Raw genomic sequence first — 15,564 nt, forward strand, 5'->3', positions numbered from 1 at the left:
CCTTAGGGACCCAGGCAATGAGTTCCAGCCCCCTCCCCCACCTGCCAAATGCCAGGATTCCTCGGCCCTATGGGAAGGGAAGGGGCGGCCGCAGCGCCCCCAGCCCCCTTTTCTCAATGGGTTGGGATTTTGTGAATGAGCAGTCACGTGACGCTGCTTCCTTTGTCCGCCCGCCTCCCCAGACAACAGGTGAAGCAGGGAAGGAGGGCAAGGGTCCCCCACAAGGGCCTAGCTGGGATGGGGCACCGGGATTTCAGGGTGCCCTGCGCTCCCCACACATCTACGTTTCCCGGGGGGAGTGGTCCTCGGAGTTCCTCAATGGTGGGGGTCCAGGACGGAATTTTGTGAATGGGGCATCCTCGGAGGAAGTCCAGGCCCCCCAAATGGAGACTGGTACCCCAAATGGCTGCCGCGCAATTTGGGGGCCCCCAACCCCTTGTCCTCCTAGCCAAGGTCCTCGGGGCGCCCCGGCGGACAGAAGGCGCAGGGCGGTCCTGGCCGCCCCCTCACCGGGGCAGGCGGTCTGTCAGCCCCCGCCCCCTGGCCCCCCTCGGCACCTGCCTGGGAGGCTCCGGCCGGGCTCCGAGCGGCGGCGACGCGGCCTCCTCCTCCTCCTCCTGTTCGCTCCGGCTCCCTCGCTGTCTCCGGCGGCGTTGGAGACGGGCACCGGGAGCCGGGGCGAGGGGGGAGGGAGGGGGGACCTGGAGGACGGGTGCGGGGGGAGGGGGCGGCCTGGGGGAGGGGGAAGAGCGAGGCGGGCGTGCTTGCCCGCTGGGTCCTAGAGCCCGGCAGCGGCGCCCGCGAACAGCCCCCCAGCCCCCATGTTTTATGGATCCAGAGGGTATCCCCCACTTTTGCACTCGTCCACGCCATTGGTCTCTGATGATGTGAGGAGGGGACGGGGCCAGCACCCAGTCTAGGGGTTCTAAAGAGGCGGGGGTCCAAGGTTTAGGTTCTAAATGGGAGGGGCTGGCAGGGTTCGAAAAGGGGCGGGGCGAGAAGGGCGCCTTGGCGAGGGGGCGGGGTCGGAGGGCCCGAGAAAGGAGCCCTGGACACTAAGGCAGCCGGCCGTGTGCGTCATGCAAGGGGCGGGTGCGCAGCGCACGGGGCTTCGGCTCGGGATGGAGGGCGGAAGAGGGTCTTAGGAAGAGGTCGCCGGGTCCTAAACCGGCGGAGCTCAGAAGTAAATTACCTTAGGGGCGGGGCAGATGAGAGGCACCCGAAGGGAGGAGCTACGTAGCCGTGTTCGTAAGGGGCGGGACTTGGGAGGGAATAACGGGGAGGGGCGGAGTATTATCAAGGGGAGGAGCTAAGGGGAACGTTCCGAAGGGGTGGGGCTGAGGACCAGGAGGCCTGGGGGTCGGCGAAAAAACATCGGCGTTTCTGAAAGGGAGACCCGGGTCCGCCAGGGGCTGGGCTGAAGCTGGCCCACATGAGGGCGGGGCCTCGAGCCCGGGGGCGGGGCCTCGATCTCGGGGGTCCGCTCTCGCTGTCTCGCCCACTAGCCTTCCCCCGCATCCCCGTTCTTTTCGGTTATTTTCTGCTACGGCCGTTCCCCGCCCTGTCCTGGGCCCGGGGGGCCGCGTCCTGAACTTTGGTCAGCTGGAGGAGTCGGTGAGTGCGGTCCTCTGGGCGGAGCTCGGGGAGAGGGGTGGAGCCTGGGCGTGGAGACGGCTTGCTGGGTAAAGCAGGACCGGGAAGGGGCTTTGCGAGGGAAGTCTGGGGGTCTGCGGTGGCCAGGGGAGAAGGGCACGAAGCGGGCGACCGACGGTTAGAGATGAGGGCCCAGGCAGGAATGGCCTGCACGCCCACCTCGCACTTGCTGGGCAGAGGCGGGGCCAGAGCCGGGCGGGGTTGGAGGTGGGGTGAGGTCTTGATTCCCTGGCAATTGCGGGTGGCTCCGGGGGTTCAGGAGCCTGGTTAGGGGTAGGGGGCAGAAGGAGGGGAACCCCTTGTAGGTCCTGTAGGCCTTGTAGGCAACTGAGCACAACCCTCACCGGTGAGGCAGCTCTTTTCTTTTTTTTTTTTTTTTTGACAGGCAGAGTGGACAGTGAGAGAGAGACAGAGAGAAAGGTCTTCCTTTGCCATTGGTTCACCCTCCAATGGCCGCCGTGGCCAGCGCACCACGCTGATCCGAAGGCAGGAGCCAGGTTCTTCTCCTGGTCTCCCATGGGATGCAGGGCCCAAGGACTTGGGCCGTCCTCCACTGCACTCCCGGGCCACAGCAGAGAACTGGCCTGGAAGAGGGGCAACCGGGACAGAATCTGGCGCCCCGACTGGGACTAGAACCCGTGTGTGCCGGCGCCGCAAGGCGGAGGATTAGCCTATTGAGCCATGGCGCTGGCCTAGGCGGCTCTTAAGACTGATTGGAAGGCAGGCACGACCTGGAGAACGCAGGACTGGGCCAGAGATGGGACTTGAGCCAGGTGAGGGGTTGAGGTTAAGGTCCAAGTACACGAGTGGCGGCTGAGTGGGGCCATGGGGAAGGAGTCCGAGCATGAAGAGGCAGGGGCCAGAGAGAAGAGATGGGGTGAGGATGTGGTGTAGGCATGGCCGACCTCGTGGCGCCCCCACAGTCCTGGTGTGGGTTTCTCTGACCACAGCCTCCGACCTCCGCCAGAAATGGGGAACGTGCAGTCGGAGCCATCCGCGGGCGGTGGCTCCCGAAAAGAGCAGGCCTCGGAGCGCTCCTCGGACTCTCGCCGGACGTCCCTGGTGGAGCCCGAGGTGACCCCTGCCTCCCCGGCCATGCGCCTGGCTCGCGGGCTGGGCGTCTGGTTCCCAGGCAGCTCCGCGCCCCCGGGACTCCTGGTGCCCCCGGAGCCCCAGGCCTCACCCTCACCCCTGCCCCTGACCTTAGAACTGCCCACGCCAGCGACGTCCCCCCCAGAGGAGGTGGCTGCGGCTGGGGTCTCCACACCACCCCCACCGCCCGTGGGGAACCTGCTGCCCGCGCCATCTAAGTGGCGAAAACCCACGGGCACGCCGGTGCCCCGCATCCGTGGCCTGCTAGAGGCGAGCCATCGTGGTCAGGGTGACCCTCTGAGCCTCCGCCCGCTCCCACCGCTGCCACGACAACTAACTGAAAAGGACCCAGTCCCGAGGGCACCATCCCCAATTCCACCACCCCTGAAGCCACGGAAGCCACCGCCGCCACCGCCACCTTCCAACCGGCAGCCCCAGGACCGCAGGATCACTCCTGCTCTGGCCACTCCCGCCACACCGGCCACACCCACCACACCTGCCACACCCCCCATGGAAAGCCAGGCCCGGCACTGCAGCGACGGCCCAGCGGCCAGTGGGGCCCGCGGAGGGGCCCCTCCACGAGCGGGGGACGGCGAAAAGGCCAGGCCTGTGGCTTCCGAGCCTGGTCTGAGTTTGCTCTGCAAAGTCACCTTCAAGTCCGGGCCCCCCTTGCCTGCTGCAGCCTCGGGCTCCTTGGCGGCCAAAGCCCCACTCAGTGGCGGGGGAAGTGGCGGGCTCTTCGCCGCTTCCGGCGCGATCTCTTACGCCGAGGTCCTAAAGCAGAGGCCCCTGGCTCCTGGCGCCTCTCGTCCCTTGGGAGATGTTCCTCGGGGTGCGCAGGAAGCCGAGGGCGGCAATGGAGACGGCGAAGCATGTTCGAGTCCCCGCTCGGGGTCGGCCTCCCACGCTCGAACCCTGCCGCCGCCACCCTACACCACCTTCCCAGGCTCGCAGCCAAAATTCGACTGGATGAGCCCCCCTGACAGCCCTGAACGCCACTTCCGCTTCAACGGGGCCGCTGGAGCCGTCGGGGCGGCCCGGCGGCGCGCGGCGGCACTCTCGGGGCCCTGGGGCTCGCCGCCGCCTCCGCCGCCAGGGCAGACATACCCAGCTCCCGGGCCCCGGAGGCCCGCACCGGCCCTGCTGGCGCCGCCTATGTTCATCTTCCCAGCACCCACCAATGGCGAGCCCGTTCGCCTAGGGCCTCCCAGCCAGCAGGAGTTGTTGCTGCCGGCACCGCCACCACCACCGCCGCCGCCACCGCCCACGCCACCTGCCACGCCGTCGCCCGCGCCGCTGGCCCCACCGCAGCCGCCAGCGCGCCAGCCAACGCCACTGCTGCTGGTGCTCCCCCCCTCCCCAGGTCCTGGCCACGTGGAGTCAGCCCCGGCTCCTGCCCCCGCCCCTGCTCTGCCTCCGGTCTCGGCCACCGACCAGATCCCGGCCTCGGCCTCAGCCTCAGCCTCAGCCTCGGCTCTGGCCCCGGCCCCCGTCCCGGTCCCGGTCCCGGTCCCGGCCCCGGTCCCGGCCCCGGCCCCGGCCCCGGCCCCCGCCCCGGCCCCCGCCCCGGCCCCGGCCCCGGCCCCGGCCCCGGCCCCGGTCCCGGTCCCGGTCCCAGCCCCGGCCCCTGCTCCAGACCCAGCTCCAGCTGCAGCCCCGGCTCCGGCTCCGGCTCCGGCCCCGGCCCCGGCCCCAGCTCCTGCTCCCAGCGTGGCCGAGCTGTCGCCGCCAGCGCTCCCGCCCCCGCCCCCCAAAGCTCGCACGCGCAGGAACAAGGGTCCTCGTGCAGCCCGAGTGACCCGAGAGGACGGCGCGCCTGGCGATGGGCCTCGTGAGCGGAACACAGCTGCGGTGACCAACAGCGGCGGTGCCGGGCCTCCTTCCGCAGGGGCCGCTAACAAGGGCGCTGCGCGCCACTGGCCGCCTTTCCAGGTGCTGAGCTCTTGTCCCTGCAAGTGTTACTGCCGCCACCAGGCACGCCATCGCCGCCTGCCACGCAACGTGTCTGCCTGGTGAGGGGCGGGGTTGGGGAGCAGGGAGGGCGGACCCCTCCAAGCCCTGAGCCCTAGACCTCCCTGGAGAGTCCTAGTCAGTCCTTTAGCGCCCTGGCCCTCGCTGACCCTTGACCCTCCTCTTGGCTGAACTCTGGTCCTTCATCACCAAGATGGGCCTTGATCCCATACTAATCCCTAGTAAGGGTGAGAGGATACCTTGGCCCAAGCACTTGGTATCCAGATCCCCAAACTGACCCTGAACCTCTACTTTCTGGAACCATCCATCAGGGAAGGAAGCTGGTCCCAGCCAGCCAGACCCTGCTCACTGCCTTGACCCTGTTCCTGAGAGAACCAGCAGGGACCATATCCTAAGCTCTTCAACCCGTGTCATCATCAGGGATGCCGGGAGATGAGTCTTCCCGGACCCAAGCCCCTATAAACACAGACCTGGTTCTCCTGGCTTCGGGGGAAGCCCTGCCCCAGCCCCACTGGGGCCCAAGGCTTCGACCACTAGAAGGTGCCCACGCCCCAGCCCCGTGCGGCAGAGGCTGCTCCTTCCTAAGCCAGGGCCAGCACTGCACGCTCCAGCTATCCCAGAGCTACCTGCCACACCCACACCCACTCTGCAGCTGTGGCCCCTGGGCCTGACCCTGGCTCCTGAGGACTGCAATCACAGGAGCCTCTGCCCTGCATCTCCTGGGGCTCAGCCGGGACACTGACCAGCCCTCAGCCCCTCTTCCCTACTGAGATTAAGTGGATGCAGCCCTGCCTTGAGCTGCCTTTGGGATATTCAGGCACAATTCTTCTGGAGTTTTCTTATTCAGAAGGGGAAAGCAAAGCCCTAAAGAGGCTAGGGCCTGGTCACACAGCCAGGCCCTTGCTGATTCTACCCTCCCCCTAGGTTGAGCACACCCACCAACCACCTGAGCGAGCCGCCCTGGGTCGCCACCATCAAGCTGGCAGGCTCCCTGGTGGCGGGGCTGGAGCACTACGACTTGCAGGCCACCCACTCTAACTGAGTGCAGCCCGCTCTGCACCTCCTGCCTTCCTCCGTCCAATAAAGTCACACACTGGAGGCCAGCTGCCTGTCAGTCACCGCTGTGGGCAGGAGGAGGGGCAGGGGAGGGCCAAGGTCTCTGACAAGGTGCCCCGTCACGGCCAACAGGAGGCTGACCCACAGCCGCAGCAATCCGGGGGCCAGCCATCCAGCTCCAGCCTGCTGGGGCCAGGCCTGGGGTAGGCTCATTAGCCACAGTACCCATCAGCCCCCTTTCTGCGGTGTCCTAGTGCCAAGCACAGAGGTTCAACCAAAACCACTTTGGAGAGGAGCAGTCGTCCCCATTTTACAGCTGGGAATGCCACACCCTACGAACGACTCGGGCTGCTCCGGAAGGGGGGGCGGGTGCCAGGGCCACGCCCTCCACTCCACAGAGGGCGCTCGCTAGCTGCCACAGATGGCTCCACTTCACATGTCACTGGAAAAACTTTAATTCATTGCCAACATTTCAAGAAACCGGGACTCCTCCCCCTGCATTGAGAAAGTCTGTTGGCCTGGCCCAGCATTCACACATGTCCACAGCTGGCGGGCAGGTTCCTGCTCCCTGAGGCCACAGCGCAGCTGTGCACCTGTGTTTGAGACCCTGAGCAGTGGCCACTGGACAGAGGCAGACCCAGATGGTGTGTGAACCTCCTACCCCTGTGGGCCCCAAACTTCCAAGTGCTTCAGACATAAGCACCCGTCTCCCTGCCACCGCACCTGGGGAGACACGGGCCCACAAGCCAGTGTGAAGGCAGCTTTATTGGAGGACGCCTGCGCCAGGGTGCCGACTAACGCGTGCTGGGCCGCGGGGGCGGCGCTCAGACGATCATCTCCAGCTGCCGGGCGTACTCGATGACCTGTTTGGCCAGTTCTGTGGAGGGGATAGTGGTGTCTTCCGGCTTCTGCTGCTGGCTGGCAAAGCTGTAGTAGTTGCTGGGGCCCAGGACCCAGCCTCGCTGCAGGAGGGAGGCATCAGAGTCAGCTGAGGGATCAGAGACCCCCCCCCCTCCGTGCCAAGGCGTACTTCCTCAGCGACACCCTCTACCCAGGCAAGTAGCCCCACCTCTCTGTGCCTCCGTTTCTCCCAGTCTGAGCCAGGGACCCTCCTTACACACTTCTCTGGCTCTGCCGTGAGGATTCGGCGACAGCACCTCTAACGCACGAGCGCAGGGTTGGGCAGAGCCAGTAACCCATCCAGCATCACTCACGCACCCACCTCTTCCCCGGCTCGCTCCCGACTAGACCAGGGTCCCTGCATGCCACGTGAGGAGCGCCCCCGCCGGGGCTGTGCTAAGCTCATCCCACGTGTTCAACTCCAGCTCTGTTGTATGAACAGGTACACTAAAATTCAGAGAGGTCCTGCAACTCGCCTAAGGTCACACAGCCAGATTTTTTTTTTTTTTTTTTGACAGGCAGAGTGGACAGTGAGAGAGAGAGACAGAGAGAAAGGTCTTCCTTTTGCCGTTGGTTCACCCTCTAATGGCTGCCGCAGCCGGCGCGCTGCGGCCGGCACATCGCGCTGATCCAAAGGCAGGAGCCAGGTACTCATCCTGGTCTCCCGTGGGGTGCAGGGCCCAAGCACTTGGGCCATCCTCCACTGCACTCCCTGGCCACAGCAGAGAGCTGGCCTGGAAGAGGGGCAACCGGGACAGAATCCGGCGCCCCGACCGGGACTAGAACCCGGTGTGCTGGCGCCGCAAGTTGGAGGATTAGCCTAGTGAGCCGCGGCGCCGGCAGAGCCAGATTTAAGAGCTGGGCAGCATTGTCCCTGTGTCCCTCTATGCCACCCCACACGGCTGTGAATGGACCCCTTCACCCCACGGCCCCTCGCCCCGCACCCCAGCTACCTTCTTGGCGTAGTCTGTCATCTTCTTAGGAGTGTTGAAGAAGAGGATCCGAGTGGCCTCCGTGAAGAGGATTTTCTCATACGCCTTCTCAATGCACCCAGCAATCTCATCCCTGGGGAGGAGGGGGGCCTCAGTGCTGAGCCCAGCTCAGACCCTCCAGGCCAGCACTGATGTCACCTGCCCTGCTCAGAGAGAACCTGACCGCAGCCACCCGGCAAGCTAGGGCCGCAGGAGGGTCTGCATCCGGAGTCCGTTTCTGGGCTCAAATCTGAGACCCAGCGTGGGATTCCAACGTGGGGAGCTCCTCACCTCACAATCACAGGTGCACCCCACCCCAGAGAGCCCGAGGGGGTTCCGGTACCCAGCAAGAAGCACCATGAGCTCACTAAGGAGGAAGAAGCAAGGTACCGACTCACTGGGATGAGCTCTGGGAAAAGCCAGCCCAGGGAAGGGTGCACCCTCAGAGACGCAGTCATCTCACAGGCCAGGTGGGGGCCGTGGGGACTCCCGCACTCCCGGTGGTTTAGGGGAGCCACCACGTTTCATCAGAAAACCATTCAGCCACGCCCCCACACACCCTTGTCCTCTATGCACCTGCCGGTCTCTAGGCTCTGGCACCGTCTCTGCTACCCTTCAGCGTGGCTCCTACCTGCGTGAACACGCTTGGCCACCACTCTGAAACTCTATCACTCCTCAAGGGACTCGCACGTCACACGCCACCCCTTTGATGTCACTTGCATGGGCCTCGTTCTAGACAAAGGGGACCCTGCAGGTTCCGGCCTGGGCACCCTGCCGTGAGGCCACGTGGCTCACTGGCGGGCATTCCTAAGAGGGCAGCCTGGCCCTTGTCTGCTGAGCCCATGCTGAGGGCTGATCCCACGGCCAAGCCTGTGGAGAGCCAGAGTAAGACGGGTTCTGTTAGCTGCGATCGCGGGCCCAGCCACCGCACAGAACCAGGGTGCTTGGAGCCTAAGAAACAAAGGGCTGGGAAAAGGAATCACGCCCAGGACTGCCTGGCGCCCGGGGCCGGGCTCTCTCCCAACCCGCCCTGACACACACCTGATGGTGTCGAGCAAGATGTCGATGAAGAAGGTGTAGCTCTCGGCGGGGATGTTGCCTTTGGCCAGGAACACCTTGTTGTAGCTGCCCTCCATCAGGTACTGCAGAGGGCGAGACCGGGAGGACGAGGATGGAGCCGGGGCTCCCCCCTCGGCCGGCCAGCGGCCTTTCCCCACGAGGACTGGGGCCCTTCTTCCAGCAAGCACTCCGGTTAAAACACTCACACTCACCACCCCAGCCTGATTATTTCATTGATTCTCCAATAACAGAAGACAGGCAGATCCACCCCAGGTTCATTCCTCCACATCTTTGCCCAAACTATGCCGCTAGCTACAGTGCCCCTCCTCCCCGCTCCCCCCAGCCAAATCCTCCCAGGAGACCTCAGCTGGAGAACAACCTCCTAGCCGCAAGCTCGGAGACTTTTTCGGGGCCCTGTTGGCAGGGTCTTCTTCGCTGTCCCAAACACACAGCAGGCGTGGTACTGCCTCAGGACGCCCGGCACTGGAGCGCCCCCTAGTGGACGTCCATATGGCCTGCTCCCTCGCCCTCAAACCTCACCTGAATTTTTGGCCTCAGCTTCCAGGAGCCTGCCCCCTCCACCTCCTTCATGCTGTTTTCCCCAAAGCACCTCCTGAAGTGTGACAGACTAGCCGGCTCCCCCGGTTTCTGCTTCTTCACCTACATGCCATCCTCACAGGGTCAGGAACTGCACCTGAGCCACTGCGCAGCCTGAAAACCCACCACGCGCCACACACTGGCGCCCACAATCACTGGGGGAGTGAATGAGTGCCTCCGTGGCTCCAAGGGGTGTGAACCCTGCCCACCGCTCCGGGAAACCTCCCTAACGTCTGAGCCCGGGCCCCCGCCCGCAGCGGCCTCACCTGTTCCAGGGACACCGGATGCTTGATGTAGACGTTGGTCTGGATGTCCCTGGCAGGCAGCCGCTCCAGCTCGGTGTGGAACTCCGCCACCCGGTTCTGGGACAGCAGGAAGAGCAGGTTGAGGCCCAAGAGCTGGTGCATGTAAGCAGACTCGGGGAGCTGCTCCCTGCGGGCCAGGGGAGGGAACCAAGGTAAGGAGGGCTCGGGGACCCCTCGGCCCACACCCCGGCCTCCGGGGACCGACAACGCCTGTCCCGTCCCCTTGCAGCTGTAATCAGATCCTGGGTCTTCAGGTGAAGAAACCGAGGCTCAAACAGCATGAAGAAATCGCTGACGCGACTTGCCTCAGTTTCCCACAATGTGAAGTGGGTATCGCCACAATGGACGTGCGTCAAATGAATAACGCCGAGGTGATTTAATTTAATCCAGATAAAGTGGCTGAAACAGTAGCTGGCCTAAATAAACACCGTGTAATGAGGCGTGGCACTGTGGTGCAGTGGGTAAACCCATGGCACCAGCAGGTCCAGCTCCCTGCTAATGCGCCTGGGAAGGCAGTGGATGGCTCAGTGCTTGGGCCCCTGCACCCACATGGGAGACCCAGATGGAGTTCCCGGCTCCTGGCTCTGGCCTGAGGCAGCACTGGCCAATGTGGCCATTTGAGGAGTGAATCAGCAGATGAACGATCTGCTTCTCCCTCCTTCTTGGTTACTCCACCTTCCAAAGTAAACAGTTTCATAAAGAAAAGAAAAAGGAATGCAGCTGCTTGAGATACCTGCATCCCATGATGGAGTGCCTGGGTCAGATCCCACCTCTGCTCCCAATCAAGTTTCCTGCTAATGCACACGGTGGGCGGCACCAGATCATGGCGCTAGTACTTGGGCCCTGCCACCATGCAGCAGGGCATGGATGGACTCCCAGGCTCCTGGCTCCAGCCCAGCTCAACCCTGTCTGCTGTAGGTACTGGAGAGTGAACAAGCAAACACAAGATCTCTCTCTCTCTCTTTCCCTGTTACTCTGCTTTCAAATAAGTAAAAAAAGAAAAGCTTGATTTATTAGCGCAGGGGCTGGCGAAGCTAGGAGCCCAGAACTCCACCCAAGTCTCCCACATGCGTGGCATCATCTGCTGCCTCCTCAGGCGCGTGAGCAGGGAGCTGGATTAGGAGGAGCAGCTGGGATGCCAGCATTGCAGGCAGCAGCCTAACCCACTGCACCACAAAGTTGGCCACAAATAAATCCTTACTTAAAAGGTGAAAACTATCACCCTCACTGTGAGAAACTGAGACACAGGGTGGTGAAGTCATTTGCCCCGCACCATATAATCAGGAAGTTTGATATCAAATTCTGAAACACTGAACCCTGCAGGATTCACTCAGTTCTACTCTCAGCACCCATCTCGCGTGTCCCTGCGCTGGGCCTGGCCCTGTGGCAGGCAGTGCTGGAAGCTCACGGTCCAGAGCCAGGGAGGCTGGGATGAAGAAGCGTGGGCACAGCCACTGGGTCCAGGGTCAGGGGACACGGGCAGGGGGTTAGGCCTGGCACAGCACTGGGGGCCAAGGAATAGCCTGGTCCTGAGCCTGAGCACCACTGACAGCCCGCACAGGCTCTGAGCAGGGCAACAACAGCATCCATTTCAGTCTCACGAAAATCCTGGGGGCCGGCACTGTGGCTGAATGGGCTAAGCCGCCGCCTGCAACGCCGACATCCCATACAGGCACCAGTTCGAGTCCCAGCTGCTCTACTTCCAATTCAGCTGTCTGCTAATTCACCTGGAAAGCAGAAGATGGCCTGGGTCCTTGGGCCTCTGCACCCATGTGAGAGACCCAAAGGAGGCTCCTGGCTCCTGGTTTCAGCCTGACCCAGCCTCAGCCATCGGGGAGTGAACCAGTGGACAGAAGAGCTCCTCTCCCTGTAACTCTGCCTTTCAAATAAATCAATAAGTCTTTTTTTTTTTTTTTAATAATCCTATTGGTTGCCATGGGGGTATGAGGCAGAGAGGCAAAGCCGGGAAGAGGGCAGGTGAGAGGTGGTGGTGGCCACACTGGGCAGAGGGGACGCAGTCAGCCTGGAGCCCTGCAGAGACTGGATTGGGCAGCCTCAGTCTCGGGACTCCAAGCCAGCTTGTGACCCTGCAGCCTCCGGGCAGGCAGCGCGGCCGGACAGGAGTTTCCAGGTAGGAGGAGGCCCCAGACCCACCCTCTGCTCACTTGTAATCGAAATAGTAGCACTTGAGCTGGGCCATGTAGCGCTCGAAGGAGGGGATGTCCTTGCGTAGGATGCTCCACTGGGCCCCGATCTCCAGGATGTCACCTGCAGGCGACAGGGCGGGGGCTCAGGCGACTCGCGGCCCTCCCCCACCCCCCGCGGTCCCGCGGTCCCGCGGCCCCTCAGCCCCAGCAGCCCCAGCAGCCCCAGAGACACTCACGTGCCAGGATGAGCTGCTGCTTGGTTAGCTTGGTCCCCGTGGTCGGCAGGAAGTTGAGCTCCAACAGAACCAGCTGATGGGGACGGAGGGAGGGGAGGAAAGAAGACGGGGCTTCAGCCACAGGCTACTCACCGTCCCTCGGCCTCGGTTTTCCTTCCTGGAAAATGGAGCTAAGCATCCTCCCTGCCTCGTAAAACGGCTACGCTGACTCAAGGAGTCAGTCCTCAGGGCGCCAGCTGGACAAACAGCTCCGGCCGGCCCAGTGGAATCCTGGGGGTGAGGACAGCCCGTCCCCACGCTCTCCGGGCTGGCGGGGCTCCCCCTAAAAATCTACATCAGGGAGCTGGGGGCACTGACCATCCCCCACACACACACACCACTCGGTTCTCTAAGAACCTAACAGCTCGGTGGAGCCCCCACACTGCCGCCCAAGCACACTGGGCCCCGTATTCTCGTTCTCTACTTATCAGCATATTTCTTCCATGTTCAGCCCTGCCTCCTCCTCTCCACTCCACTGTGTCTCTAAGCCCCGCGTCTCTCAGACCCTAACCCGGCCTGGTCTTAACCACACTCGCCCTGCACACCCCGTGGCTGGGACCTGGAAACCGTCATCAGGACAACCCCCGGCACCCCCATCCTGCCACACTGGGCCTCCGAAAGCTTAACCCCGCGCTCGGCTCTGCCACCATCAGCCTCTCCATCACCGCCCTCTCCGTCCCCTTTCGGCGGCAGCCGGCAGGTGCCGGGTCGCTCGCACTCCGGTTGTTGCTAATCTTCCGCGCCAGCAGACCCCCCGCCCCAGCCCGCCCTGGGCCCGCCGGCACCGCGGCCTCTCCCGCCGCCCAGACCCCTCGCGGCGGCCCCCACAGCGCCCGCTCCCCCCCTTACCTTGAGGCGGCCCAGCTCTTCCCCGCACTTGCTAAGATTGGGGCTTTTGCGGTTCCACTCGCCCTTCAGTTGCTCGTACATGCCGGCTGCGGCCTGCAGAACCGCGCCCGAGGCCGCCGCGGTCCCGGAGCCCGGGACGCCCGTCGCCCCGTTGACCGTCGCCGCCGCCATCTTCCGTGATGCGGCAAACCGCCTGCCTGACTTACGGCAGCGACGCCTACAGCCTCTCGCTCGGCGGAAGTGGGGCTTGGAGGTGGAGCCCAAGGCCAGGGGCGGGGCTAGGGCTGCCTTCCTCGGTCCACCACTGGCTGCCTGCTGTCGCTCACGGGGAGGTGCCCTCCGAGCCCTGCCCTTAATAAACATGTCAGCTGGAGCTCCGCCTCTGCTGTCACTCAAAATGGTGACCGGAAGTGGGCTCTGGCTCTAGTTGAAAATGACAGCGGTCCTCCGCTCCCCCCACCCTCCTCCTCTCCCTTAGTCAAGATGGCTGCCCTGGCTTCAGCCTACGTTCGCAGCACGGCGTTCCCGTCTTGGCTGGGCCATCTTCAGAGCCAAGCCAAGAGGTGGCGATGTGGAGCCGTTTGGACAATTGCTAGTCTTCCTGTTTCATAGGCAGGCTCTGCGAGGCTGGGTGGCCTCCCAAAGAACTACCTACCGGGACTTGAACCTAAGTCTCCCTTGTCTCTTTTCCCTTTTCACATTTTTCATCTTTCCACGTTCTTCTCTGAGTTTTTAGACAAATAAGCCCAGATTACTTGCAAAACTTCCTCCAAGGCTACGGTTGCACCTGCCTTCTCAAACCTGGCGCGGAGATATCACACGTCCCCTCCCCTGCTGAATTTCCAGTACTCTGTGCTTGGCACAAAGTAGCACACAACGAATAAATATTTGTTGAATGGATGAATCTAAAAAATCAGTTGCGTTCAAAATATTCTACACAAAAATTAGATATCCACTATATCTTTTCTGCAATGAAAGGCAGAGCAACCGGGGAGCCGGGGGTGGATCTTCCATCCACTAGCCCCTAAATGGCCACAAGAGCCAGATGTGGGCCAGCTCAAAGTCAGGAGCCGGGAACTCCATCCGGGTCTCTCACGCAGGTGCAGGGGCCCTAGCACTACTTGGGCCATCTTCTGCCGCCTTCTCCAGGGCATCAGCAGGGAGCTGGATGGGAAGTGGAGCAGCCGGGACTGGAACCGGAACCAGAACTCAGATATGGGATGTGGGGAGCTGCAAGTGGTGGCTTAAGCCTGCTTTACCACAGCTGCAGTCTCTCTGTTTACAATTTATTAAGGTTCTCTCTGCTAAATCTACCATCTGTGTTAGTTCTGGGTGCATTTCCGTGCGCATCCTTTTCCTGTCTCTTGGATGCCTGGCAAAATTTGACTGGATACCATGTTGCATCTTTGACCTTGTTGGGCTCTGAATATGTTTTGCATATATTCATACATTTTCGAGGTTTGTCTCTGATGCAGTTTAAGCAGACACAGCTTACTGCCTTCAGATCTGGCTTTGATGGAGGCACGCTGGGTGGAGGACAAGTCATTCCTGAGTCCCCGCCCCAGTGCCCCCTGAATTATGAGTGTGCGGTCCCACAGCACAGATCTGGAGCCCACCCTCTCTGGAATCCTCTGCAGCTTCCTCCTCATCGCTGCTCTGTCTTGTGAAAGACAGGCTTTCATCTCTGTCTCAGCAGCTCACCGTCTTCTGGGCTCCCACTCTGTTCCCCTGCCTGCGCCTTGGCCTTGGACGCTCCCTCAAGGCAGTAAGCGAGGGAGGATTCGTTTCACCACGCTCAGGACCGATGTCCTTCCCCATGTGACATGCATCTGTCGCCCCCCGTGGAAGGTTTCCAGGATGACTGAGCGCCCCCATAGGACGTGCTGTCCCCATCTGCTCCTTTAAACCAAGGGAGCAGGTGACCCTATGGACAAGTGTCCGTGCCTGTCCATGACCTCCCTCCTGAGCCCCAGGCCAGGGGCTTCCTCTAGAAGTCACTGGGACCCCAACTTGGCTCCATGTTCCCCTCCCTGGTCCTCATCCTGGGGACAGGACCACCATCCCCTAGTTCCCAGGCAAAGCCTTGGGCCTTTCCCTAAACACACCCTCGTGCCCACTCTCTCCATGGCCTGCCAGCCCCGCCACATCTCTCTCCCCTGCCTGTTCCTCTCCTCGATACGCCAGGCTTTGCCCAGGCCCTGCCCCGCTGCCCCCTGGGGTCTCAGCCTCCAGCCCAAGCTGTCCTCCACAGGGTAGCCGGGGCACCCTGCCAAGCCTGACCATGTCCTTCGGCTTCTCACCTGAGTGTCCCCATGACGTGACCTCGGCACCTGGCCTGCTCGGCAGCCCGCCTGTCTCACCACGGACAAGCTGGTCAGGCTGTCTTCCCTGCTGTCCCCTGGGCCTCCACTCGGCAGGGGGAAGGCGGTCAGGAGACCCTTTCCCCGAGGCCCTCAAGGAAGAGCTGGAGTTGAGACTGTCGGGTGACAGGGGGTGGTCTGTGGCCCAGTATCCTTTCTCCTTCCTGACGGCGCATCGCCCTCATAAGACCCGCCTTCCCTCACAGGCAAGCAGAAGGCTGGGGGCGGGGGGCTGGGGCTTAGCCCAGCAGTTAAAACACCTTGCCCCACACTGGAGTGCCTCGGTTCAACAGCCAGCCCCAACTCCTACTCCTGGGAGGTGGTGGGTA

At 62.8% G+C, this 15,564-nt stretch overlaps 2 protein-coding genes across 3 annotated transcripts; one reads left to right on the forward strand and one right to left on the reverse strand.

Annotated features, from left to right (window-relative positions):
- The first annotated feature begins 902 nt into the window (after positions 1-902).
- Positions 903-6,513, forward strand: GGN (gametogenetin). The gene is made up of 3 exons (XM_051846703.3): positions 903-1,614; positions 2,604-4,757; positions 5,641-6,513. The coding sequence occupies exons 2-3, from the start codon at positions 2,623-2,625 to the stop codon at positions 5,756-5,758; spliced, it is 2,253 nt and encodes a 750-aa protein (XP_051702663.3). The 5' UTR covers positions 903-1,614; positions 2,604-2,622; the 3' UTR covers positions 5,759-6,513.
- Positions 6,514-6,519: 6 nt separating this feature from the next.
- PSMD8 (proteasome 26S subunit, non-ATPase 8) lies at positions 6,520-13,253 on the reverse strand. Of its 2 annotated transcripts, XM_002711499.5 has the most exons (7): positions 12,876-13,070; positions 11,988-12,060; positions 11,770-11,872; positions 9,566-9,731; positions 8,685-8,785; positions 7,626-7,737; positions 6,520-6,734 (listed from the first exon to the last, which is right to left on the reverse strand). In XM_002711499.5, exons 1-7 carry the CDS (start codon positions 13,044-13,046, stop codon positions 6,597-6,599), a joined length of 864 nt encoding a protein of 287 aa, XP_002711545.2. In that variant the 5' UTR covers positions 13,047-13,070; the 3' UTR covers positions 6,520-6,596. The 2 variants fall into 2 exon arrangements, with proteins under 2 accessions (XP_002711545.2, XP_089175349.1); XM_089319223.1 differs by lacking the exons at positions 6,520-6,734; positions 7,626-7,737; positions 8,685-8,785; positions 9,566-9,731 and adding an exon at positions 9,746-11,331 and having other exon boundaries at positions 12,876-13,253.
- Positions 13,254-15,564: the final 2,311 nt, after the last annotated feature.

The sequence above is a fragment of the Oryctolagus cuniculus genome, chromosome 18, assembly GCF_051225735.1.
Source record: "Oryctolagus cuniculus isolate XC-2025 breed Fujian yellow rabbit chromosome 18, ASM5122573v1, whole genome shotgun sequence".
Taxonomy (NCBI): Eukaryota; Metazoa; Chordata; class Mammalia; order Lagomorpha; family Leporidae; genus Oryctolagus; species Oryctolagus cuniculus.

What these genes read in the sequence shown, in the direction of transcription:
- GGN (XM_051846703.3), top strand. Translation starts at nt 2,623, where the DNA reads ATGGGGAACGTGCAGTCGGAGCCATCCGCGGGCGGTGGCTCCCGAAAA. An exon ending in CCACGCAACGTGTCTGCCTG is followed by an intron (nt 4,758 to 5,640) that starts GTGAGGGGCGGG and finishes CCCTCCCCCTAG; the next exon opens with GTTGAGCACACCCACCAACC.
- PSMD8 (XM_002711499.5), bottom strand. Translation starts at nt 13,046, where the DNA reads ATGGCGGCGGCGACGGTCAACGGGGCGACGGGCGTCCCGGGCTCCGGG. An exon ending in AAGAGCTGGGCCGCCTCAAG is followed by an intron (nt 12,061 to 12,875) that starts GTAAGGGGGGGA and finishes CGTCCCCATCAG; the next exon opens with CTGGTTCTGTTGGAGCTCAA. An exon ending in GCAGCAGCTCATCCTGGCAC is followed by an intron (nt 11,873 to 11,987) that starts GTGAGTGTCTCT and finishes TGTCGCCTGCAG; the next exon opens with GTGACATCCTGGAGATCGGG.